The 25992-nt window shown below is 45.8% G+C and overlaps 2 protein-coding genes across 22 annotated transcripts in view; both read right to left on the bottom strand.

The window, feature by feature from the left end:
* Nucleotides 1–3577: 3577 nt before the first annotated feature.
* On the bottom strand, nucleotides 3578–6143 carry FEZF1 (FEZ family zinc finger 1). Its single transcript, XM_033514615.1, has 4 exons — nucleotides 5346–6143; nucleotides 5040–5174; nucleotides 4618–4750; nucleotides 3578–4015 (listed from the first exon to the last, which is right to left on the bottom strand). Exons 1-4 carry the CDS (start codon nucleotides 6141–6143, stop codon nucleotides 3711–3713), a joined length of 1371 nt encoding a protein of 456 aa, XP_033370506.1. The 3' UTR covers nucleotides 3578–3710.
* Nucleotides 6144–15780: 9637 nt separating this feature from the next.
* Nucleotides 15781–25992, bottom strand: part of CADPS2 (calcium dependent secretion activator 2) — a 281050-nt gene continuing 270838 nt past the window's right edge. For 18 of the 21 annotated variants that reach the window (XM_015627833.3, XM_019006692.2, XM_015627840.3 and 15 more), the window contains 2 exons: nucleotides 20494–20598; nucleotides 16148–16738 (listed from right to left, as the gene is read on the bottom strand). In XM_015627833.3, the coding sequence (XP_015483319.1) occupies nucleotides 16568–16738; nucleotides 20494–20598 (276 nt within the window). In that variant the 3' untranslated portion in view covers nucleotides 16148–16567. Of the gene's footprint in view, nucleotides 16739–20493; nucleotides 25655–25992 lie in introns of those variants that run through there. The other 3 variants (XM_015627830.2, XM_015627847.2, XM_033514317.1) reach the window with 2 other exon arrangements.

Genomic DNA, 25992 nt, shown 5'->3' with positions numbered 1-25992 from the left:
ATGAATAAAGCACTAGCAAAAAAAAGTCAATACCATTTCAGCTTCAGGAGGAACTCTGGTGCTGTGAGAAGATCCTGCTGTGCTGTATTTTATTTCTAAAGCAATATACAACAGCTTTGGTAATTCTGGTAGCTCTTTCAGATACATGACACTTTCAGTATTGGCACGTGTTAACAACAATGTAGCATCTGACGAGCATAGAAGAAATTCTGTCCCATCTGAGAAATGCTGGGTGGGGATGAGGGTAGAGGGCAACAGCTCCTCCTTTACAAGGGCTCTCTGCTCCAGGGTCCCATCGGCAGCAGACTTGCCTGCCTTTCATTCAGCACTGAAGTGAAGCTGTTGTGATTGGTGGGAGGTGGGCTACACTGTTGTCAGGATGCTAATGCTCAGCTCTGCAGCTCTGGATTTTAGTAGATCCAGGCACACCAAGGCTCTTCTCCTCTCAGCATCCATGAGGGGACTGGTAGAATGAAGCTGACCAGTTGTCACACAGAATACAAATCACATGGCAGTGCTGCTGATTGGGACACAGAAATGAGAACACATAACCTTTCCTCTAGGTACAGATGGCTCCATTTCTCCTTTCAAAATTATTCACATTTTTAAAAACAATTAACAATTAAAATATTGCCTGTAGTAAGGATAGCTGTAAATAGTTCTACACTTTGTATACACATAAAATTATAGCTTTTGTCTCTCATGATGATTTCACCAACTTTGAATTGCCTCTGACCATTAACTAGAAATTTACTTGACCTGAGATTAATCTTGAAAGAGAGGAAATGAAAGGTAATTCTGTGCAGGCCTTTCAAGACATGGATAAATACCAGTCTTTGACACAAACATGGTTTTATATAGTGAAATAACAAATGAGCTGTCCTCATCTCCCAGAAGTCCCACATCTGTAGTGTTTACTCTGAGATATCTAGGAAGAGAAATGCTTATCTATGCTCATCACTGGCTTTCTCCACTGCACCTTGGAATAAAGCTAGGGTGCCTCACTTCCACTCCATATCAAAACATGATCATCCCTGCATGTGTGTTCCTTAGCAAAATATTGTTCTTCATCAGGTAGACATAAAAGAATCCAGATTATGCAGCAACTGCAGATCTGTTACAGGAGAAAAGGCCAAAAAACCACAGTTAATGTTTATAAACATGGCAATGGTTTGTGGTCAAGCAACACTGGAATTTTTCTCCCCTCTACCCATAAAAAAAGTGAGAAATGATAGCTTTTGCATGGGGAGGACTGGGTCCTTATTTCTCCCGGCACTTAGAAAACAATCTGAAAAAACAAAATTGAGCACAGACATCTGAGTAACCAGTGCACATAATCTCCAGTAGCATCTTCAGGCCTCATGTATGTATTGGATTTGAAGTTGACATTATGTGCTCATCACAAAATGGCCAGATTATATTCTCCTTTTGCTTCAGCATATATTTACATTCATATCCCTTTGACATAATATAAAATACCTTTGGGATGGAACCAGTATTTTTATAGTGCTTGAATAATTTTGAACTGGTTAAAATAATTGTAAAATTAAGATATTTAGCAAGGCCAAGTATAGTTTCAGTGCCTTGTGCTGTCACACTTGCTCAGCAATAAGAAAAGCAAGTTGGATTTATGCTTAAATAAGAAAGCAAGCTGGGTTTCTGCTTTGAAATATTTCCTTCAAGCAGAGCCTCAGTGTAATGGCACGCTTATATCAAGCCAGTGGGATCTTTTGGACTCATTACCTTTCATTATATGTTACAAAAGCTTTCCTTTCAACTAGCAACACACTGAAGCTGCCTGATTTGGGAGAAATTTGTCTGTGTGCAAGCCAGAATGACACTCTTCTAGTCCCAGGATGCAAGCAGAGCTGAAGAGAAGTGTCCATAGGGCCAGATCCTGGAAGGACACCTGCTCTGTCGCCACAGCTCTACAGGAGCCTCTCCTTCCTGCCCCACTTCACGCCGACTTCTAGTTTACCCGGGATCATTTAAAGGGTGTCTCACCTCCCCTTCTTCCTGCCCCTACTGCCGCAGTCCCCTGGGGAAAGCGGCTCCCGGTTTCCCCAAGCTCTCCGAAGGGGAGACGCGTGGAGGGAGGCCGGACGGCGCTGCACAGCCAGCACATCAGCACAGACCAAATCATCGGCCGCTTTCCCTCTGGAGCAGGGGGAGCGCGGCGGCCCGAAGGGCTGAGCCCTGCCGGGGTGCCGCAGGGTCTGCCCGAGCTGTAGGTCTGACCTGTTGCTTTGCTTTTTTCCACGCAGAGCCGCCAGCTCATGAGATTACCGCGGTAATCTGACACGTGTGAAAAGAGAGATGCGCTTCCCCTCTCCGCCGCTTTCAAAGACACGCGGTGGTGACCAGAGCCGGCGGCCCCTACTTGAGGACCCCACCTGCTGCTTGCGGGCACCCCCGGGGGAGCGACCCAGGAGGGGGGCGGGAGCGCCGCCTGCAAGGCGATATCCCTCTCTTGGGTTTAACGCGTTAGCTACCATTGTAACCACGCTCCTCGCCAAAAGCCAAAACCCTGGGAGGGCTCCAGGTGTACAAGATCTGTGCGAGACCTGGGATGTCGCATCACCCCTTCTTGCAGGGCTCACTCTGGAGCAGACCCGCAGACGTTTCTGACAGGTCCCCCAAGTGGGGCAAATCCCCAGGGCCCGTGGGACACCCTCCCTTTTTCCCCGGGCTGCCTCGCGTGGCCGTCCTCGGGCCCTACCCCGGAGTGAAGCACGGTCCGGCCCCCTGCCCGAGAAGAACCCCCGAGCCTGCAGTGGGGCTGTGGGCACAGCCCTGAGACAGTACCAGAGGTGAGCGGGCCTGCCTGCCCTTCCCGGAGGGTAGCACCCATCTTCCGTGCCTGGTTCGGTTCCCCCGGGAGCAGTGTAATCCCAGAAACCCCCTCCCGCCGCTCCTCAGGCGCCCACCGACGGGCGGGCTTCGCTTTCAAGGCTCGGCTTGGCAGAGTCTGCTGAGCAGCTAATAACATAACAACCCTGCTTTGATCAATTCGAACTAATTACCCCTCTTAATTAAAGCCTTTAGCGGTTGTTTCAGTGTTTTGGCAAGGGTGAGGAGAGCTTTGCCGTGCGGCAGCGCCAACGCCGTGCTCCCCGCCCGCCCGCCCGCCCGTCCGCGTCGCAGCCCCCGCCGCTTCAGTCACTCCTTGGCAAAGGTTTATTTCCATCAGGTCAAAGAACTCCTTTTTTTTTTTTTTTTTTTTTTTTTTTTTTTTTTTTTTCTCTCCACGTGCAAGAATCAATGCGAAATTCAAATCCGTACACAGAGAACAGTTGTGTCCATATAGATACGATATTCAGGGGGAGAGGGAGAGGAGGAAACCAAGAAGGGTGGGATAACCAGCAGACAGCGGAGGCAGGGCAGGATCAACACAAGGGGAATATATATACATCGAAATAATTAAAGTGGTGCAGCATTCCCGGCTCGGGTAATACAGATTCCCAAATAAATACAGCAGAAATTGGCTTTCGCACTTTTTTGTTTTTCGCTTTTTTTTTTTTTTTAACCATCTCTCCACCTGAGATGCAGCGACATCAAAAAAAATAATAGTCTGTAAAGAACAAAGGAAAAAAAAAATAGGAAACAACCAGTCCCATTAACGTTAGTGGCGATATAGAGCATAATACACAAGCTTAACAGGTGCATGCAAAGAGTCGGTGGGGCTCGCACGGCGGGGCCGGAGCCGCCCCTCACGGCTGGAGCGGCGGCGGACCCTGCAGCAGCGCCCCGGGCGGGGGCGGTGGCTCGGGCCCCCCCAGCTCGGTGGGGGCCCGGGGCAGTCCCAGGGCGCTGTCATGCAGCTTACGGACGTGCTTCTTGAGGTCAAAGTTCCTGCAGAAGCCTTTGCCGCAGGTGGGGCAGGTGAAGGGCTTCTTGTCGTTGTGGGTGTGCATGTGGAAGGTCAGATTGTACACCTGGTGAAAAGCCTTGTTGCAGATATTGCACTTGAACTGCTTTTCCCCGCTGTGAGTCAGCTTGTGGTTTTTGTAATTGCCTGTGAATGAGACAAGAAAGGAAAACAGACCTGGATTTGAAAGACGGACACTGAAAAGACGATAAAAATATTAAGAAAACTCCCAAACTCTGTCCCAATACCAGAGTTCGACTTTTGGGTGAAACGACCGAAAACCTCCCGCCTTCTATCCATCCTTCCGGCGGCTGTTACACTTAACAGGCAACAAGGAAAGGATCGAATAAACAAAAATCACGACAGCTACAGAAAAAAACCCCCTGGATTTAGACTTCACAGCAACGCGAGAAGAAAAAGTAGCTAAATTCTTGTATTTGGAGGGGGGTATAAGAGGTAAATTCGTTTCCCGACCCGAGCTGGAAGCCGCATGTTGCGGTGAGGGGAGACCAGGGGCTTCCAGAGGAACGACTGCCCGCCCTTCTCCCGGACAGAGACCTCTGCCCCGCTACGTGGGGCAGAACATGTGTCGGGGCGAGCCAAGCTTAAAAGTAACCTAAATACCTAATAATAAAACTTGAACACAAAATCCACTCCCCACCACCCTCCCTGTCGCAAATTGTCCCGGCACTTGACCTGGCCTGGGGAGCGGGAAGCCGGGGAAGAGAGAGGGTACTGGAGACTGGTACCTTTCTGGTGAAATCCTTTGCCACAGAATTCACAGACAAACGGTTTATAGCCGGCGTGTATTCGCGTGTGCGTGTTCAGAGTCGAGCTCCGGTTAAAAGCTTTGCCGCACTGATTGCACTTGTGTGGCTTTTCCTGGAGGGAAGCAAACACCGAGTCACGGCTTGTTGGCTGTATCGCGGGGTCTGTGTTCTGTTTAGCGGGGTTTATGAGCTCATTTGTGGAGTTGTGTGTGTTTAACTGGCTGCTCGCCGATGCCGGTGCGGGGCTCCCCGCTGTACCTACCGCGTTGGGGCAAACGAAATCTCCCCGCGGCTGAGGATCGGCCGCCCCCCACGCCGCTGTTTCGGACAAACGCCGAGCTCCCCGAAAAACGTGAGCGGAGTGTCTTGGGCAGGGAGGAAAGGACAGAGGATGGGCTCACCTGGGTGTGGATGATCTTGTGCCGGCACAGCGTGCTCGCCTGTCTGAAGCCCTTCCCGCAAACTTTGCAAACAAAGGGTCTGGCTCCCGTGTGCACCGGCATATGGCGCGTTAAGTTATAATGTGCATTAAATACCTTGAAAGAGAAAGCAGACAAAATAAAATAAAATAAAATTGCGATTAGAAGGCGAGAGTGCCGAGGGGAAGCCGTCGTTTAAAAATCAAGCAAGCAAGCGACAGACATCCGGCGGGCAGACGGACGGGGACAGGAGGCTGGGGAAGGGAGGCGGGCTACGGCGCTACTTGCCTTTCCACAAACTTCACACGTGAAAACTTTGGGCTTGCTGCTCGGGGAGCCGCGGCTGAACTCCGACGTCTTATAGGCGATTTTTTCCGAGAGTATCTGAGCACTTTCTTTCATGTAGTGCTGCAACTGAGCCTGCGATAAATCCTTGAAGGCCACCCCCGCCGGGTACTTGTCCACGGTCGGTAGCACCAGCTTGTTCCGCTCAGCCAGGTAAGCCTTGGGCTGCGGGTGCAAGGGAGAGCTGAGGAAATAAGAAGCCACCGGGTGGATGTTGACACTGGAGGACGGGTGACAGGGGCTGTCGCCTCGGTTGAAATAGCACAGGGCTCCCATGGCGTGGAAGGAGGAGTGATTGACCACTCGGGGTCTTACCAGTTTGTACTGCTGCAAGGGCAGGGCATCGCGGGGGAAATCTCCTTTCAAGCTCAGGGCACAGTTCAAGAGATCGCCGCAGCTAAAGGAGGGCGAGGAAGAGGAATCTAAGTGAGCCTTCCTGGGTTCCGCTCCAGCCACCGCCGCTTTGGGCAGGGTGTCGTACGCCACCGGGACAAAGGGAATCATGCAGGGAATAGAGGAGTTGAGGTGCAGCGGATGCTTGGGGTCGCCTTTGGCCACGGAGCCATGGAGGAGCTGCGGGACGGGGATGGAGCGGGGCTCTGGAGTCCGCGCCATGATGCGCTCAATGGAGAAGGCGAGTGGCTTGGGCGTGCTGATCATGTTGCTCCTGGCAGACAGGCTTTCTCTGGACGGAGGAGTCGCTAGGATTTTGGTCGCCGTGTGGTGGCCACTATTGTCCATGGCTGAATTGCATTTGTTCTCCTGGTTTGAGCTGCTCTGGTAGACGCCTCTTTTTTTTCCTTTTTTTTTTTTTTCTTTTTTTTTTTTTTTTTTCTCTCCCCTTTCTCTCACTTTCTCTGCCCCTTTTCTTGTTACTGATCTGCGAAGAGGGAGACCAGCATCGCCGCTGCCACCATCACCACAGCCTTCACCGGCGGAACCAGCCTTCTCAGTCCAGTGGACTCATGCCAGCCCATCACAGTTTACTTTGGCGCACCAATGACTCGGGACAATCGCTACTTATTTCTATCAATAGAAAGTGTTGTGTCAATAACGCAGCCAAGATCTCACCAATCGTTAACTTCCAAGAGGAGAAGGTAAACTAGATAATTGCTCAATTCGCTTCCAACAGTCAACAGGAAAAGTTTTTCCCCCCAGCAAGCGGCTACTTTTCATTGGCGCCCGCGCCTCCCCCGCCCAGGGAAGGAGGTGGCCCTCCCTCCTTCTCGCCTCTCTCCCCTCTGCCTCCCTCCCGCTCTCTTTTTATTATTATTATTTGCAATCTGCTTAACCAGGCTTTAGAGGCCAAGCAAATCCGAGATCAATTTTCTTGTTTGGCTTTAAATGACATCATCTAAAATCATTGTCCAAGTGCTAAATAGGGATGTGAAACCCAATTCAAGGGCAAGCGCCAGGGTGTTTGTCAAACAAGGTGCTGCAGAAGAAGCGGCTGGAGGGGAAGCTGTTTCCTTGCCACTTTCCAGCCCGAGCTCTTTTTGTGCGTGCCTACGTGTGTGTGTCTGAGGGAGGGAGGGAAGTGGCTGCTCTGCTCCTGGGACTGCTCCTGGGACTGCTCACTGTTTTAAAGAACAAGGTCAGGTGGCAGTGAGCTTTTGGAAAACAGAGTAGACAAATAAGCAGGGGACTTGCAACAAGCAGACGGCGAGACCAGCGCGTGGGGATGCATGAACCTCCCGGGCCAAATGGAACGAGTGCTTGGGAGCAAAAGGATGATTCAAAACCTGGGGCAGGGGAAGAGAAGAAAAAGGAGGTAGGAAGAAGGAGTGCCTTTTAAATCTGAAGCATTATTTATATATTTTTGTGTATATATATATATATATATATACACACATATGTAGCCTACATATACACTAAACATAGCTTCTGTGTCCTTATAGAATACACACACAACACAAATACTGAAAACTCAGGCTTGGCATAGATACACGAAGAAATATACAGCTCACACACTGTTTATAGGTATATATGCACCTAAACAGATGCAATCACCATGTATTAAATAGAAGCTTGACGGCCCTGTTCGGGGCGGGCAGCGCCAGAGGGTGTTCGTCTTTTCAGCGAAACGAAGGTCGGGGAGATGAGAGGGGCAGCAGCGGGTACAGGACTTTCTGTATTCCCGCCCACCGCACCATCCGACAGCTCGGGCTCAGGACAAGGTCCCGTTCCTCCCGTCGGCCTGGGGTTCACTAGACTGATGGCTGAGAGGCCGCTACCGAAATAATACCCAGGAGAAGCCTAAGGTCCCTCCGTCCCTGCCAACCCCCGGGAGCGAGCAGCCAGGCCACGTCCCTCAGCGGAGGTACCCATGCAGCAGCTTCCACTTCAGAGGTCCAGCACTGCCCTTCTCCGAGGCAGGGGAAGAGAGGCAGGAGGTTTCGGGTTTGCTAATGGAGGGAGGCCTCCAGCGAGGCAGGGAGGCCTGACCCCCACTGCTCGGTACCAGCCCAGGAACAGGCAAATGGCAGTGTCTCACCCCGCAGCCTCCAGCCCAGGATAGCCGTCTTGCGAGAAAGTGAGAGCAGGGAGGAAGGGAGGGAGAGATGGGGAGACGGAAGAAGCGATGGAGGGAGGCATCCTTGCCCCCGGAGCTGTGACCTGGCCGATGCGGCCTCAGGCCACGGCGGCTCCTTTTGAGGAGAGCAAGGCAGAGGCCGTTCCACGACGGTACCTCCGCGGCCGGGAGCTCCATGCGAGCAAAGGGGAGATGCGGGGCACGAAGGAAGAGGATGTCCTGCGTCCCCTAGGACGGATGTCGAAAGACGGGCAATGGCCCGGGCACCACTCTCTGCTCACCCTGCGACCTCCGTGTCCGCCCCGTCCTTGCGGTGTCCCGGAGCGCAGGCGGGCAACAGGAGCCGGGGCTGGTCTCGGGACGTGTCGGGATGGAGACAGCCGTGCGGGAAAGCGTGAGGAGGACGAAGGACGGGATCCGCACTGGGACGTGCTGGGCTGTGCGGGGATTCCGGCCGCGATGCCTCGCCCCGGCCCTGCTCCCTGTTTTTCCCTGCTCTGGCTGGGGGGCCGCTGACCGGGGCTGCCCCTCTCACGTGAAATGCCCCGCAATCCCCACGGCAGCTGGGTCGGGGCGGTAAAACAGTAATTGCTGTCCCGGATTGTTGCTGCAGCCGCCCGCCTCTTACCTGGAGGAAGGAGGGATCGTGGACTCGCGGGGGGACGCAGCCGGTCCCCCCCCGCCACACACACCTCCCCCCCGACAGCCCCGTGAAGGGAAGCTGGCTCGGGCTGTCCGCTTCTCCGGAGTGTCGGTGTCTCTCTCGTACTTTGTGTCCGCCAGAGGAGAATTTCCTCCTTCAGAGCAATTTACATTTAATTCAATCTAGGCAAATTTCCTCTTGATTGGTGCTGAAGAAGGGAATTATTGTTGAGTGGGTTTTAGAGGCTTCAAATCTCATATACTTAATATGTTAACAGCTTGTTCTTAACTGGTCTTTTTGGGATTGACTTTTTGACATGTGTTTGAAAGTAAAATATGTAGTGTCATTTGAGCAGGGTAAATATCCCAAAGCAGCAATTACAGCCCTGCCATTGCAATTATACTGGTTTCCTCAATATTGAAATACACTTTTGAAGAAGCTGTAGCTTTATTACTCGTTACTTCCTTACAAATATATCCCCCTTTCTTTCGGTACCATTTACGATTACTAATGTAAATGTCCAATTTTCCGTAGCGATCTAAAAGCAAAGTTTTTCGGGGGGGTGATAGGCGGTACGGACGTCATCCTCTCCTGTCTCAGAGATGAAGCCATGCTAGATGCCGGTGTGGACCACAATATTGTTACTAAAATCAGCCTCGACATATCCATTTAGTCCTCTCTTGAGCTTTGTCTTGCTCTCAGAAAGCTTATTTTTTTTTTAAGTTTTACGTATCTGCCGAGCTGCAAATATTCTGCCGTGCTGGTGCAGGGTTGTTTTTCCGGAGGCAGGGAGATTTACAGCCTCTGAAACCCGTGGGCCGGTTTCTATTGGGGGGGCACGGCGGGCCCGGGCTCTCTCCAGGCTTGCAGCATCTACCGAGTCCCAGTAGAAGGGGCCTGCGGGGGAAGGAGCAGGCCCTCCGGACTCCCACAGTTACAAACCTTCGCAGAAATTAAAGGCAAAAGTTTTGCCTCGAGTTGATTTCGTGCTCTGCCCGGGAAAGCTGCTGTTCTCTTTTTCCCTGTAATCGGTTTTGTGTTTCATTCGTTCCTAAGGTATGTTCTTGATATTGCTCACTTGCATTATTATCATAACGTATCTCTACATGCACTCAAAATCCGAGTCATCGGCGAATTCATCTCGTCGTCAGGATTACTCCAATCCGATCCCAGAGGCGATTAGAAGGAGGTAAAATACCGCCTTAGAGCCTAATCTTTAATTTTTTCTTCCTTAATAAAATGAATAATTCCATTGCGTTTTTAAGTAAAAAATGAATTGAAAAGGATAATAACTCCGCTAACCTTCTGTTGCTTGTATTAATATTTTCCTGGGAGTGTTTTATCCCAGCCCTCCTGCCCGAGGGGTCTGCTTCCTCCGTGTGCCCGGAGCCGGCTCCCCACGACCGGCTAAGGGCGGAGACGGCAACATCCCTCCGGGCTCCGGGACGCCTCTGGGCAACCCGAGAATGGAGGGAACCCGGGAGGTTACAGAACATCTTTCTGGCCACGGCATCGGTGGACTCGACAGCGGCTGGACAGACCCCGATTATTGTTATCACTGTTCTTATAGTCGTTATTAATAGTGACACTGCCGGGATTCGCTGCTAAAGCTTGGGCTCGCTCTCGCTACGCATCAGTCCAAGCTGTTCCCTCCAGAGCCGCCGGATTCGTGAAGAGGTGATTTACCCCGACACGCAGCGGGAACTCCGTGCTCCCCTCAGCCGCCCGCCCGTCCACAGACCCCGCCGCGGCGGAGGGCGCTGGCCCTGGCTTGTTTCAATTCGGAATTAGCCCCTGGCTGCTGCCGTGCTGGAGGGCTCGCTGTTCATTCCTACTCAGAACTTGTCGCTTACTGTCCTTTGAAGGGAAGTAAAAGTATAAACGGGGGAGTTAGAGCGGGGGGAAGTGGACCAGCCCCCCCGCTCTAATGATGAACTGCGGTCACAGTTCATCAGCCGGCGCTGGGGGAGATCCCGACCGCCGTCCTTTTCGGTGGGAATTTGCTGCTGCCGCCACCCGCTCGGCTGTCGGGGCAGCGAACGCGGCTCCCTGGCCCACCCGGCCCCTGGCCCATCGGCTCTGCGGAGCTCGGCCGCAAAGCGCAAATACACCTCGCAGGAGCCTCGGGCTCTGCGGTTTCTGGAGCGTGGGCAAAGGCGCTTGGCCTTTCCCAGCTTTTAAACTGTAACACTTCGGCGTTTTCTCCAGTGATAATTTCTGCGGTGGAAGAAAATAATATAAATATGTGAGTGCGTGTGTGTATATGCCTTCGGAGACTATGTGTAGTCTTCCCATACAGTGAGGGTGTGTTGGAGTCCTTCTATAGCAGGTCCACCGCAAGCAAAATAATAAAGTATTGCTATTTGTAACCGAATCCATCACAAAAGAAAAACATTTAACACTGGCCCGCAAAATACAAGTGCTCCCGGAGGTAAAACAAAGTTTGGCAGTACAGTACATTTCGTACAGACCCCCCTAAATCGAAAACCAAACTGGTGCAAATTAAGCCTTTTCATGTATAAAGCCTTTAATCACATATAAACGAAATTACAAGTGACCCTCTAAAGCAGCGCTTCCGGCCCTCCCGTAATTCATGCGAGCGATTTGGCTAAGTGTGCCAGCTCCGAACGTGGACTGCAGCTATCACGTCTAATCTAATCAGTCCGCCTGTGAGGGGACCCAGCGGTGTCATCAACTCCAAAGGGCCCTTGGTGGAAGTGGCTGGGAGAGGCCAGCGGCAGCTGGAGCCATGAATGACACTTTCTCATTTGTTCCTTTCCCAGTTCAACAAATGTTTAGCCCCGATACTGCTAAATGAACGCCTTGCGCTCTTTGGCTGGGGGAAGCTATTTATTTTTAAGATTCCTGAATAGGATCAGGAGCAATTAAGTTATTTTTTGTTTCCATTTTCTGTCGGTGTATTGGGAGGTAACCTAGAGCAAAGCGAGGAGCCGGTCGCTGTGTGGGCTCCTGTGTGCTGTATTCCCTGCACTGGGGTGCGCCGGGCTCGCCATGGCGACAGGAAGGTGTCCGCAGGACACGGAGGGTGACAAAACCCCGCTCGTTTATGGTGGGCCCAGTTTCGATGTGCCGCTGCTGAGAGAGGGGGAGAAGCCAAATGAAGAACGTGAAAATAAGCACGAAAGTAAGAGAAAGGAGTCGTGCCCTGTCGCAGCCGCTGCTGGACGGAGCCTGGGGTGGATTCACCACCTTCTCAGCTGCTCGCTCGGCGCCCCTACCAGGGAACAGACACAGGGGACAACTGAGGCACCCTCAGAACTGAGGAGGGAGGAAGAGGAGGAGGGGGCGACACGACAATACACCTGCTAAGGCCGAAAACAATCTTTTTGTGTGTGATTGATTTTTTGTTTGTTTGTTTAGCTGCATTTTTTTCCCCCCAGTCGCTGTTAAAACAAAGCCCGCCCGTGCCGGAGGGAGGCCAGCCGTGGTGTCTCTGCGGGTCTGACGGGGGTCCCGGGTTCCCGTTTCGGACACAAGAAGCCCCCCAGCTCCCCGACTGCCCCGCCGCTGCGGTGCGGCTCCCGCCGTCTGCTCCGCGCTCTTTCGCTGACACCCAATCATCTGATTCGGCCCCCTTCGGCAGGTGCCTAAGGGGCATTCTCTGTGCAGGAACCCGCCTCACAGCCTCACATTCCCTCCCCGGCCCCCCGCGCTCATCGCCGCATCCCTCGTGGAGCCGCACTTGCTGTCCACTCCGAAGCTGACACTGGTGCCCCGCCCGCCCTCTGCGTCGGGAGTCTGGTGGGTCTCAGGAGGAGTTTCCCAAAACCTGAAAACATCCGGCACCTGACCCGAGATTCTCCGGGAGCCCAGGAAGCGTTCTTGTGGGTGCCGTACCCACAGGGCAAAGGAGGGAGGGAGGGAGGGAGGGAGGCCGCTCCGCTGGGCGCCCTCGGTGAGCACCGTTGTCCCGGGGCCACTCGCCCTCCGAGCCTGGCTGTTCCTCCAAAGCTGTGTCTGTTCCTGCGCCGGGGGCTGCCCTCTGCTCCGGGTCGCGTTTAAAGGAAGGGGCCGCTCTACAAGCGCCAGTCCCGGCTGCCGGACCCGCCGGTGCGGGCTCGAAGGGCGCGGCCTGAGCCGGCGGCTTTGCTTGTCTGGAGGTGGGAGGCTCAGTGCCTCAAAGTCGCCCTGCCCCGAGGTGGTTCCCCCAGCTGCTGCCTTGCCTGTCGCCTCCTTGTCCGGGATAAGCGACAGCCGAGGGCAACGAGCTCTTGGCTCCAGGCCCCTTTGCCCGGAGGCAGGAGACCTGCGAGCATCGCTTTCCTATCCCGGCCTCGAGTACCGCTCGCAGCGGCGGCGCGCACCTGGTCCTGGCTTCTGATTCGACTTCTAAAGCCCCGTTTATACCACTAAGACTCAGGGGGGATGAATTACACGAGGCCGCTGCTGCCCCTTTCCCGAGGGCTCCCTGCACTCCGTGCCCGCTCAGGAGCAGTGGAGGTTCCCACGGAGCCCCCACGGCCCCGGGGGAGCGCGGCGGGCGCGCCGCTGGCTGCCTCCCTGGAAAGCGGACAGCGAGCGGCGGTGCCGTCCGCTCGGGACGGGCACTCAGCTTCGCTTCAACACCTGAGATAAGATGTAGGGGCGGCCCCTGCCCTGGCTGCTGGAGGCGACGGTGCCTAACGCCGGAGCTGTCACGCAGGTACTCACTGGCCTTCTCAAGCTTCATGTCGGTTCACGGTTTCACAAATCTAGGTACTAAAAAAATTATTTGCATTTGGAAGAAATTAAAGGACACTTGAAGCTCTGTCTTTTCTGGACCTGTCTTCCACTGATGTCTGCTGTGCTGTGTCTTTAACAATAACTTATCCTACGCTTTGTGTCTGAGTTAATTTCTCTTCCCCAAACATCTTGAAACTTCTTCATAGTTACATAATCTATGTATTTTTTTATTATTATTCTCATCATCTTTGTTTTACGTTTTTGTTTGTTTAGCATTTTCTTACTCATGTCTATCTTACTGACAAATATATCTTGCAAGTACTGCATGCTGAAGAAATTGCATAGCGAAGTGCTTGACATATGGGGTGTATGTGTGTAGTGCTTCGTGAAGATTGAGTAACTTGTGCCCACTTCAAGCCACGAAGTCTTGTCATAGTCATAGTTCACAAGTCATAGTCTTGTTCAGGTGGGTTCTTTCTTAATTTTTTTAATTTTTTTAAATTGTATTAGGATGTAGACAGGATGAACTGCTCCCTAAGGCATAGGGAGCAAGGGAGGACTTCCCTGGTTGCCTGGACTAGGCACCACCACTCAGGGAGCAGGGCAGGGGAAGAGGTGGTGGCAACTCAGAGACCAGACCATTAACATGTTTGTGATGGTCAGAAAGCTCAGAAGTCAGTCTCCGGATCAGGATCTACACAAACAGGACCCATAAATAAGCACATGTGGGGCTGTAGCTGAGGTGAAAATCCAGCCCCGGAAGAGCTCAGCAGCCCTGGACAGAGCTGAGATTGAGTCCCTGGACAGAGGCTGCGGGTGGGGGTCTCACATGAGGCCCGTCAGGACCATGATGGCCTACAGTTTCTTGAGAACCTAACAGGAGAAATTACTATAACCTACTCTGTAATTGCCCAGATTGATAGGGAGAGTTGTTTGCCTCACCAGGAAATCCCTCTTGGTGTGAGGGCTGCTTGGGACAGAGGAAAAGCCCAAAGGGGAAGTGAGGGCAAATCACTGTTTCCTTTTGGATAGCAAGGCTGGACACAGTGTAATGCCAGGTCCCTCTCTGTTGAAGGAGACAGACCCATCACTTACTCCTGGGTTGTGCTGGTGTTTCCTGGTGTTTCTAGGTCCCACTCCAGTTCCCTACTCTGTTAGTACCTTGCTAGGGATAGCGTTCAGTTTGGGTATTGCTTCCTATTCTTGTGCTACCTTGGAACTTCAAAAATCTAATGCCTTCTGGTGAGAGCCTGCACAGACATAGCACAACTCTGCACTAGGAGGCCTTGGCAAGCACTGCAGGGCCACTGAAGTGAATGATACCTACCTTCACCTCTACACCTGGCTTCTCCATAGGCACCTCTGCAGGGTCTAAGGAATGTCAGGATGAGGAGAGGGGAAGCAGAGACACTTTTGCAGAGACAAAACTCCCTCTGTGCCTGACTGACACTGATCTCTCTACTTCATTGGGTTTAGGAGATGGGTGTTACGTTGGACAGCCTAGCTTCCTCTGCACCTTGCTGAGACTGGGTCTGCAGCTCCTGCCCAGGCAGGTTATCCCTTACCAAGTTTGGTCTCAGTCAGAGTCCCAAATCGCCCTTCAAGCATCATCCGCTTCCAAACACCTGCACAACTAGGACAAATGACAGGAAAGGAATATGCAGTTATTTTACTGCTATCAAAACCCAAACCCAAATCCATCTAGCAGCCTGGTAATAGGGAAAAATACTGCTTGGGCCCCCTGTGCCTCCTTCAGCCCAGCAGAGATGGTGATGAAAAGTTGAGCAGAATGGTCTACCTAAACCAGCTCCCAGTTCTTCCTTGTAGCTGAATTCACCTCAGCTCATGGGATGATTAGGCTGGTTTGCCACAGAAAAATTGCCACTTAGGATTTCTCCCTAGACACCTAGGAGAAGTGTAACTTGCCCTTCCCTGCTTAGCTGAGCTTCCACGTGCTGAAAACCACTTTCCCTGCAGCTCTCATTCTCAGTTCCTGCATGCTTGCAATAGACCCCTGAAGTCTGTTCTTGCACAGAAACCTCTCCTCAGCCCTGCAAACCCACAACAGCTCCTCAGTAAAGCCCCTTAGGTACAAAGCTATGGCTCAACCAGGACCTCAGCAACCTATTATAACTTCTTTGGGTGTCATCTGTGTTCTTTCTGATTTTGTGTACTAAAACTCAGGGATTAGTCATGGTCCCACAAATAAAAAAATAATAATAATAAAAAAGCTGCTGTATTTTTTGGTATCTGTCTGCATGAGTTTTGACTGATGAAAATTTGAGTTCTTTCTACTTCATCCTGAGGGCATCAAAAAGCAGGAAGTGGGCCCTGTCTGTTCATCTGCTACTAAGGGGTTTTTGTTTGCTTTTTTCCTTTATCAATGCATTGTGTCCTTGGCTACTTGTTTGCTATATATATCTGCTCTATAAAAGAAACAAACATATTTGCTATAAATCACTATGTAAATGAAATAATTCAAAAATGCCATTCTCATGAGGAATCATACAATGCTTCAAATTGTTTGAAATACTGAAAACATCTTTTAATTGTAGAATTCTATACAAACTTGGGTAAATACATAAATGGCCACGACAAAATGTGTTCTTATTGCCTGAAAATTTTCACAGAAATACAAACATAGATGGCAAGCTTACTGACATCCAACAGGATGAGATATCTTTAAACTTGCAAAATGAATAGACACGACACTCTTAAGCAGTTTGTATGTTTGACTGTCCTTGAAGTTCTTCTGCTTATATATCAGTCTCAATATACAAAGAACCAAGATTAAAATTTTTAATGCACATCACATAATAATGTAAAATTAAGCACAAAAAAAGGGTAAACAATTTGTAATCTTGAAAATACACTATTTTTTTTACCTAGGGCATTGACTCATTCCAAGGATGATTTCCTTTATAGCTGTGTTTTAAGTGAGACACACATCTTGTTTTTGCACAGGACATCAATATCAGATGGAGATACAAGAATGAATGGTAGCAAACAAAAGGGAAATAAAGGTAATCACAAGTGGAACTCAAACTCCATGCCAGTGTTCTTGCAGCCCTAAGCAAAGCTATACATAAAAATATGCTACAACCATTATTCTCAAAAAGTCCTTGGCACTTTTCTTCTGATAATCTTACTTTCTTTTTTTATGGAGCAAATTACATTTCTGCACCGATATCATAAGGCAAAACTATAAATGCAATTACAAGGACAAGTTACCAAAAAACCCCAAGGCAAAGATAAATCCCACCCTCTGACCATCACCCGCCAGCTCTGAATGTTTGTGAAATAATATCATCCTTCCTCCTCATCACTGTCTTTCATTGTAATGCCCTGAAGTCCTCCTGCATCCGTGACTGAGACTGTGGCTTCCTCTACAGTCAGACGGCTGTGCACGGTGTCGTAGGTTTTACTGTTCAGCGTCCCCTCCATCACGCCTTGCAACCTGAAGTCTCGGTAGGTTTTCTGTGGCAAAAGTAAAACATCCTGAGTTGGACTCCAGCAAGTCTGAGTACTTTTTCACTATACACTGGCCATTTCTAGCATGCCAGTGGAACAGGTTTATTCCTCCTGCAGGTTAGGGACCTATCACCTGGATAAAGATTTTGTGGTCTTAGTTTTTGGACTGCATGAGATTTCTACAAACTCTAGAGATTCTGATTTTACGGTCATTCCTTTAATAGGTTGTATTTTGTGCTATAGCATAGTCTAACTGCTGATTTCTCAGTAACTTCCATTTGTTTCATTTATTCAATAAGACACCAGCTGAGAATTTCTCTAAATACCTACTGAAATATGAATTTGGCTACAGGTAGTTCAGTTCTGTCATTTCACAGAAAATGTAAATGCCTGACCTTTCCCCCATAGTGTAATTTTATTCATATTTCTCTTTACATTTATATGCCAAATGTGGCAATAATGAATACCAATTATGAATACAAATACCAATAGACTATATAGTGTCAGAATTTTTCAGGCAACTACCTACTTAATTTACATTCTAAGTCCCTACATTTTGATTCGCATCTACTTTTTTTCCATTTCAGAAGATTTTGTTTCCCTGGTATTCAACCGTCCTATGAACAAGCAAATACTACTTTGTTCTTCCATCATATAAGAATTCTGAGTGGAATTGTTTTAGTCATTAATTCTGTGTTCAAGTAAGCACATGGAAAATCACCTGTGTACTTTATTTTAAATTGTAACACATTTGAAATAATCTTTCCTGATGTTACCCTTAAAGACTTAAAAAGGACAAACTGATCTAGGCAGTTCTTTATTTTGTGTATGCTCTCACTACAAATTCTGAATGTTTTGGAAGAGAATATGGGGAAAAGAAAATGGAAGATAATTAAGGGCTATCAGGTCCATTCCTCCGCCTGAGGAGAAGACCACGTACAACCCTTAGATAAAGAAAAGATTTGATCTCGTTTCACTCAATACCTCAGAGAACTGCAAAAGACCACTCTTAAAATGGGTAACATTCAGTTGTGAGATTTTTTTTTCTGCCACTATGATGATTATTTAAACCTTGTTTGAATCACTGCAACTGAGATTTATTTGACTTTCCCAGGTCAACGTCAGAGTCAATGGATGCAGCTTGTGTTTTGCTCACACACTCCTGCGAGTACCCCGCCTGTTCTTTTTCAAGTGTCACCATTGCATTCCCTTTTTATAACACTGTGCATTCAATTTGCTTTGATGCTGTTAACGGGTCCTACAGCAATTTCCTTCACTTTTACATTGTATTCTTCCCATTCTCAGAGCAGCACTCTGGGGTTCAGACATTGCTCTTCGCTTGACATAGTTTTGCAGGATAATAATGTTCACTTCCAAGCTTAATTTTTCATTTCTTCCTAACTTTCTTTGTCCTTGACCCTCCTTTAGTCACATCCCTCTGCACATGTCTCAGACATCTAATGAAACCCTTATGCCATCATAAGCCTTTAAAGAGAATAAAGGGAACAATGTTTCTTCTTCTATGCTTTCTTAATAATGCTACTACTCTTGTCACATCCAAATCCAAAAGAATTATATTTCTCTTACTCATCCTGTGTCCTTCAAAAATGACCTCCTATTTATTTGGGGTTTGATTTATTTTTTTAATTTTTTTTTTTTTTAAATTTAAAAATATTTTTAAGAGGTGATAGGAGCAATACAGATTCCTAGCTTTTTTTTTGTGTGTGTTTTCATTTGTTTTTGTTTGATTTTGTTTGTTTTTTCCTAAAGCAAACACAAACGTGCCTCCATTCACTCTAGTTTGGAGGAACTGTGCCTCCCCATGTCTCTCTGCAGCTGGGCTGAAGCAGATAAAGTTTCTTATGATACTCTTTTTGAACCATTGTTTTGTATTTCCCAGTAGCCTCCTGTCTGCTGAGCTCCTGAGTTCTATCATCACCCTCCAAAACCAAGGTCCACAAAATTTTCTGTTTTCCAGAACCAATATAATTGACATCATCACTTGCAATCTTTAATATCCACAGAAGATGCCACGGAATAAGACAGCTGGAATTTACATGCAGAGCAAACCAGGTATATGGGCCCAGAAAGGCCACTGCCAGAAGCAGTGTTCCCACCTCCATTGGGAGCTTTTGAACAAGGCTAACCAGTGTGCCAGGTGGCAGAGGGAAGGCAGGTTGGCAGTGCTGCTCATTCACCTGAAATTCAGTTTTGCAAATTTCCTCTAATCTCCCTGGTGATATTTCTCTTGTACGAGTTAGCCTGCTCGTTCTTAGATCTCATGGGGTACAGGGCTTAGATCCTCTAACGCCAATTGTCTTCCTCAGGGCATCACATCTGCCTTGGAAAGGGGCTTTTTACAAGGGCATGAAGTAATAGAACAAGAGGGAATGGATTAAAACAGAGAGTAGGTTTAAATTAGAGATTTGTAGAAGTCTTTACTGTGAGAGTGGTGAGGCACTGGAACAGGTTTCCCAGATAATCTATGGATGCCCCATCCCTGGAAGTCTTCAAGGCCAGGCTGGATGGAGCTCTGAGCAGCCTGGTCTGGTGAGAGGTGTCCCTGCCCATGGCAGAGGGGTTGAAACAAGGTAATATTTAAGGCCCCTTCCAACCCAAACCATTTTATGATTCTGATTCTGTGAGAATAGCTTTAAACCTTTCACACAAGCCATTAATTTCAACAAGGAACAGCAAACTGCTTTTGCTATTTGGGCACACAATCAAGTGAAGAGCCAAATTCTGCTCCCAGAGAAATTCCAGTCAAAACCAGCAAAGTTAAGCTTGGGTGTTTCAGGGAGCCATGATGTCATCATTATTATGACGGTTTTCTTGCATTTCTCTCTGTTCTTTTCCTTTTTTACTAGTGAATCCTGAAAGCTGCAGTTGCAATTCCAGTGCCCACGAGTTAAAATGGTTTTGACTTTATAGTCTTGCAAGAACTTAATGAAAAAATATTTTTAAGAAGTTGAGGTCACCACTGACAACAGGTGTTTCCTACTCCACATTTACACAGATAACAAGAATGTCCAAAGTTAAACAAGACAGAATTAAAAAGAAAAAGATCTGAAATGTTTTTCTGTCTCTTGCCTAAGGGTATCAACTACGATCTGAGAGGGAGTTAGGAGGAAACTTCTTTCATGGTAGGTTAACCCATAATTGCCTATTGCAATGCATGTTACACTCTACTTGGAAGCATTTGACTTTGGCCATGTAAAAAACTGAGGACTGAAGTGGAGGGACTGGTATTTCTATTGATACTTACTTCTGAGTATCACAGATTAGAAAATGTTACTTAATGCATTGAATACTGTTTTCAATTAAGCCTAGTAATTACACTCACATAATGAAGAAAATAACTCCTTTTTTTAGGAGAAGAGGGAAAATGGAGAAGGAACACTATTGAAATTATTCAGGTAAACTAAAAAATTGGTAACAAGACAAATGAAAGTTTAATAAGAATAACCATACAGCAGTGCTGTACAGCTAGCTGCAAAATTCCTTGGGACTATCTTAATTGTCCCCAAGTTCAGAATTTATGACAAATACTAGTGCACATATAATTAATATTAAGGAGATTAATAAGTTATTTTACTTCTGGAATTTGCTACAGCTGTGGGGAAAAAAAATACCAACCTTAAACTACATTAGTTTACAACTTTATTCCACATTTTCTTAACTTCTGGGTTGATCTTCCATGTTATTACTTTATTCCTTTTCTCTCTTTACTATGTAGTTTAATGTGAACATATTTTATTTACCTTCACTATCTTGATGAGAGTCTTCAGCTGGTAGATGTGAAGCTGAACGTCTAATCTGTCAGCCAACCACATGCATATGACTTTCATGGAGTTGCTATACCATTGCTGAAAAGAAGGATAAAAAAACCAACAACAAACACCACCAAATAACCCTGCAGTATTCATTTAACAGATTTGGTAATGAGAGGTAATGAAACACTTTGAAATGATCACAGATCAGCACTTGAAGTCAACAATGATATAATTTCCTGTTATGAGAATTGCATGGGTCAGTAGGAAATCAAATAACTTGACCTAAACCATTCTTTACACGAATTAGCACCTGCCATTTTATCTTTCAGTTACAACATGTTCAAGCAAAATAGCGTTATGCACTTTGTTATCTGTCAGTGAGAATGGATATTAAAGATACAATTACAGGAGAGAATTGACAGCTAAAACAGCAAGGATAGAAACAGGCAGAGTATCTTGAGAGAGAATTTACAATAACTAGATTTTTCAATCCAAACAGGAAAACAGTACCAGAGAAAAAGGAATTTGTCTTTTTCTTTATTTTTTTATTTTTTTAATCACTCCATCATTAAGTAAAAAAAAATATCAAAAATCCCTGGAAACTGTTTTTAAATATGATCAAAACACTACTCCACCCTCCCCAAAATAACCATATTAAAGTTTTGTTTTACATTAATTACTAATTATAATTACAGCCTACCTTATTTCTTTTTTATGTCTTAGGCATGGGTAAATTTTCACTCAACACTTCACAAATGGATGGGTTAAGAATAAGCCCTCCACTGTTGGTGTCTATGTTACTGTAAAAAATGCTCAGTTCCAAATAGCTGCTGTAATAGTTCTTTCACATTAACTGGATTAGAAGAGATTTTACTAAAAATAGTTGTAGCATTTTTTCTCCCTCCTGTAAAATCACAACCAGATGTCATTTAGTAAACTGTAAAAAGGAAGGTTTGTTTTTTTTTTTTTTTCATTTTAACAGTGGGAGATTAAAAGAGTTTGTGTCATAGCTCTGTATCTAGTCTCTTTTCCCTCAGGAAAGAGGCTTAAATTATTATCTAATATAATTTCCTGTGTCTTTGCAAAATACAGAGATATGCAAAGAGAGGAAATCATGTGCCTATTTTAAAATGCCTCATGTTAGGCAGGTATATTTTGTGAAAGTAATTCAAAGAAAGTATCTAACATGTCTCATTACCCACCTCCATATGAAAAAAAAAATTAAATATACAGTGAAAATATGTATTGAAGACAAATTACTTTCTACTGGATGTTACAAAAGAAAGAAATAAAATTCTTCCATCAAAATGTAAGCTCGCTGTAAAAAGCTTGAAAAACATACAGTAAATAACTACAAATACCTTTTCCTTACAGGGAACAGTCTCATCACAATGTAACTATCAGTTTTAAGATATTTAAAATTACATATTAATCTAATAATTCTTCTGTTAATTTTCTGAATGTGTCCAATTGTATTTTAATTATAAATCACTGAAAATAAATTACTTCTATTTTTTAGAGTTTCTCCTATTAATTCGCAATTTTACAGAAGTTAAAAAACGCACCACAAAAAAGGCAGACAGCTACATATTTCATAAAGTTTGATTTAGTCACTAAAATGTATGACTGATTAGATATCCATAAAATATTGTTTTTAAATTGCTGAATGAATTCTTATCCTATTTACATTATTTCATTCCTAACATGCATGCTGGTATTGATTTCCTTTGTAAGTACCTGCAAAATATTTTTAATGAGACTTGTTACTAAGTGGTAAATTATATGACAGGTGTTGTACGTATACAGATGTCTAGAGAATAAAATACAATTGTACTTATTAATTGGGGAACTCTATTGATCTAAATAAACATAAAATTTCCTACATCAAACATTCTATCCAAATGCAACCAATAAGCCAAGAAATTATATTACCACTCACACACAATCCTAGTAAAGAGAACTATTTTAGTAGGGCAGCTTTTTGAAAACTGATATTCTTCCAGTAATGCATCCATTATGTATTTTGTATGTATCAAGTAGAAAACACAATGGGCTCAAACTTGCTCAGACAAACAACCTCCAGACAGGATTGAAAATTCTGAGACTGATTTTCCCAAGCAACAATACTGAACAGGGACAGATTACTGAAATAGACTGTTCCAGATTTCTGGCAAAATGTTTAAAAGCCTAGCTAGGAAACTTATTTAAGATGGATGCTGTAAAATTTGAACTCTACATACCTGTGATATTCTTACATGCACTGAAAAAAAAGCTAAGATATTGGAGGAAGTTCTTTTTCTACTCATTAATGAATGAAAGCAATATAATATGTTTTTTTTACTAGCTTTGATGCATTAAAATTTCAGTACAAATGTTTAATTTGGTGATTGTGAAATGATACTACAGTACATGCTCTTCTGTCAACATATCTTGTTCAGAAAAAATATGAATACTGTTTTACTAGAAAAAAGTGTATTTTTATTTTTAATTGTCACCATATTTTTAATAAAAATCACATCCAGTATATTTGTAGAATCCTCACAGAGATACTTGTGGGTAGGATTCTTGTTAATGATTGGTCTTACATCCACTAGTTTTGAGGACTAGTATAGGCTGAAGCTGCATAAACTTAAATCTGCTGGATAACTAGAAAATAAAGATTTCCCTATAACTTCTTTTTGAGTCTGTTAAAAAGAACAGCACTGCAAATTCCTCTCAGAGAATCCAAGGCCACACATTTTGACAACGATGAGCATGTTAGAGAGACAGGGATGGATCTACTGTGACTGATGGCAATCTATTGCAAACCCCAAAACTTCAGTGACTGGATAATTGTCTTGAGATTACCCAGTAAAACCGACAGCAACAACAACAATTGTTTTTAACTGGTTTTAGGAAAAAGTAACTTTCCTATTAGCAACAATAGCAGTGAAAAGATAATGTGTCTCTTGCAGATGTTCATTATATGGTACTACTGTCACATTCTTTGCTATTGTCTATGCAAGAGTAAAGCAGTAAGTGCTTATGATACATTTTTTCCAAATCAGCAAATAACAGCAGCCAACCACTTTAACAAAAATGTTAGCCTCGCTATTTCATCCTCTCTCCTTATTCACAGCCCATCCAACTCCTGTAAGGGCATGCATTACTCACTTCATTTTCCTGAGATACCTCTTTCAAAGTAAAAAATAAGAGAAAAGGAAAGGCTAGGGTTGACTCTGTGAGACCCTTGTATTCATTCACACTTATTGTGCATGACTGTACACTGGTAAATCATATTAGCAGCCCGTCTCCCCATCAAGCTGCTACTTGCTTTCCAGCCCTGGGAAGGTTCAACAAATCAACAGGAGCACGGAAAACAGAACATCAGTCTAATCTAGCGTTTAAGGTGAAGTTTTCAAACCCAATCTAAGAAGATCTTTAGAGCAAGCAACAAGCTGAAGGGCTCAGAAGGTGGTATTGACAATGAAAGAGTGTTGAAATATTGAGAAGCGCAGCACTTGTGCATTTTTAATAACAAGAGGGTCAACAAGGACACAGCTCCCTCAGTGCCAATAGTTGCCACACCAGGGCTATAAACGCTCTCAGTTCATCAGATTTCTTAAACAGTTCATCAGCTTTCTTAAACACCCTAAACCCCCTCAGCAGACCTTTAGTCTTAAATTAACAAACCAAAGCAATGAAAGAGGGTGCAGCTTGAATGGCCAGCATTGATCCCCAACGGGGCTCGGCGCAGCTACAGGCACTGAAAAACTCGTTCCATTGTCAGGAGGAATTGACAAACCTCCTCTCCTAAATAGTCCAGCTCAGACGGGCTGGAGGCACGCAGCTGTAAAGGGCTCCCCTCGCCCCGCTCCCAGCGCTCACAATGCGCCAGGCATGAGCTCTTTGTCAGGCCCAGACTCTGCAATTTTCTAACAAGGATTAAAGTTGTTTCTCGGCAGGGCTAGTGAAAAGCGATTTAGCAACATACCGTGCTTTCTTCAGGCAAGTTAAAGAGAAGTAGTTAAGGAATTTCATTATTCTGCTGACTGGTGGAAATACAAAACAAATATAATAAATATTCACCATCTTTCTGGGTGCCTGAGCTATAACATTCGCAGAATGGTTCAATTAAATATAACACTTATCGGCTGAAAGCAAGCACTTTGAATTTATTTTTGAAGAATTATTTTGAAGATTTATAAAAAGGTGCAGCTGTTTGCCACCTGGAAGGAGGCTCAATACATAGCAATACACAATGGTTGAGTCTTTCTAGGGCTGGTATCCCTAACGCCTAAGACACAAGACCCCGTCGAGTTTCTATACCTTGACTGCTCCTGATAAATGGGGATTGTCATAATGCTTTCTCTGCTGAGTATGGCAGGGGAACAGCTTTTCTAGGAGCTGCATTTTATGTTCCTGCAGAAGCCTTTATCACACTATTGATCAGGAATTTAGTCACTCAGACAACAACAGGATGTTTCTACTTCCTTCAGCTTTACTTGCCCTACCAGAAACAGCAACAAAAAGTATACTTCTCACCAAACGCACTGTACACCAAAGGCAGCATAAGCTAAAATGAGAAAATAATGAGCTAATACAAGACAAAACATGAGCATGTTAAAATTTAAGTGCTAAAATGCCTGGTTTTTATTAAAGGACAATGCTATTATATTGCTTCAAGTTTATGATAAAGAACACTACAGGCAGACCATGGAACTTCTAGCACATTTTAAAAAATGTTAAATACTGAAAAAATAAGTAAGTTATTTCTTAAAAATGCAAACAGCAAAAGCTGAAAAAAGGTCCTGACTTAAGTTTCATAATTTATTTCCCTTTCTGCAAAGTATGAATAGTCATACTGATTGCCTTTGTTGAATGTTAAAGGTTATAAGGGACACAAATGTCATTCATATATTTTTTGAAAACACTCAGAGGTTTAGAAGGTATATCTGTATTTCAAGTTAGGTATAGATATCATTCACTTAAATGAGGACTCTTACCTCAGCAATGATGAGTTCATACAATTCTGAAAGATGTAAAGTCTTGGTAACTCTGAAAGCGCCCCCAAAGTCATGTGTGTGTGTGTGGGGGGTCATCATGATGCCCCCACATTTATTCCTTTTGCATCTTTATTTTTCCCTTAGGAACTTCTATTTAAGATAAACTGAAAGAAATTAAAATTAAACTAAGCATGAGTGGAAAATCCATTGAGCTGGCTGTGCTGGAATCATGGAATTAGCAGGAAGGACAAACAAATGAAGCTTTTTGCCTAATAAAAAAATGTCAAACATTTAAAAGCCCTTGGTCTGGAAAATGCCAAAGTCTAAGTCAATATTGTGTCAAATGCAAAAACTATTCCCCATTTCACTACAGTCCCTTCCTACATTTTTATTCAAGGACTTGTTCAGAAGTCCTCCCATTGCTGTGTCACCTATTTCTGCTCCTGTGTAATTCTCCTGTGTTCCTCCTGAGCTCCTCCTTTGCACAGAGCCTCTGACTCAT

The sequence above is a fragment of the Parus major genome, chromosome 1A, assembly GCF_001522545.3.
Source record: "Parus major isolate Abel chromosome 1A, Parus_major1.1, whole genome shotgun sequence".
Lineage (NCBI taxonomy): Eukaryota > Metazoa > Chordata > Aves > Passeriformes > Paridae > Parus > Parus major.
This window is presented reverse-complemented; position numbering and strand designations above follow the sequence as displayed.

Coding starts and splice junctions, on each gene's coding strand:
- FEZF1 (XM_033514615.1), bottom strand. CDS start 6,143: ATGGACAATAGTGGCCACCACACGGCGACCAAAATCCTAGCGACTCCT. Junction 5,175..5,345: donor CGTGTGAAGTTTGTGGAAAG/GCAAGTAGCGCC, acceptor TTCTCTTTCAAG/GTATTTAATGCACATTATAA. Junction 4,751..5,039: donor ACAAGATCATCCACACCCAG/GTGAGCCCATCC, acceptor GCTTCCCTCCAG/GAAAAGCCACACAAGTGCAA.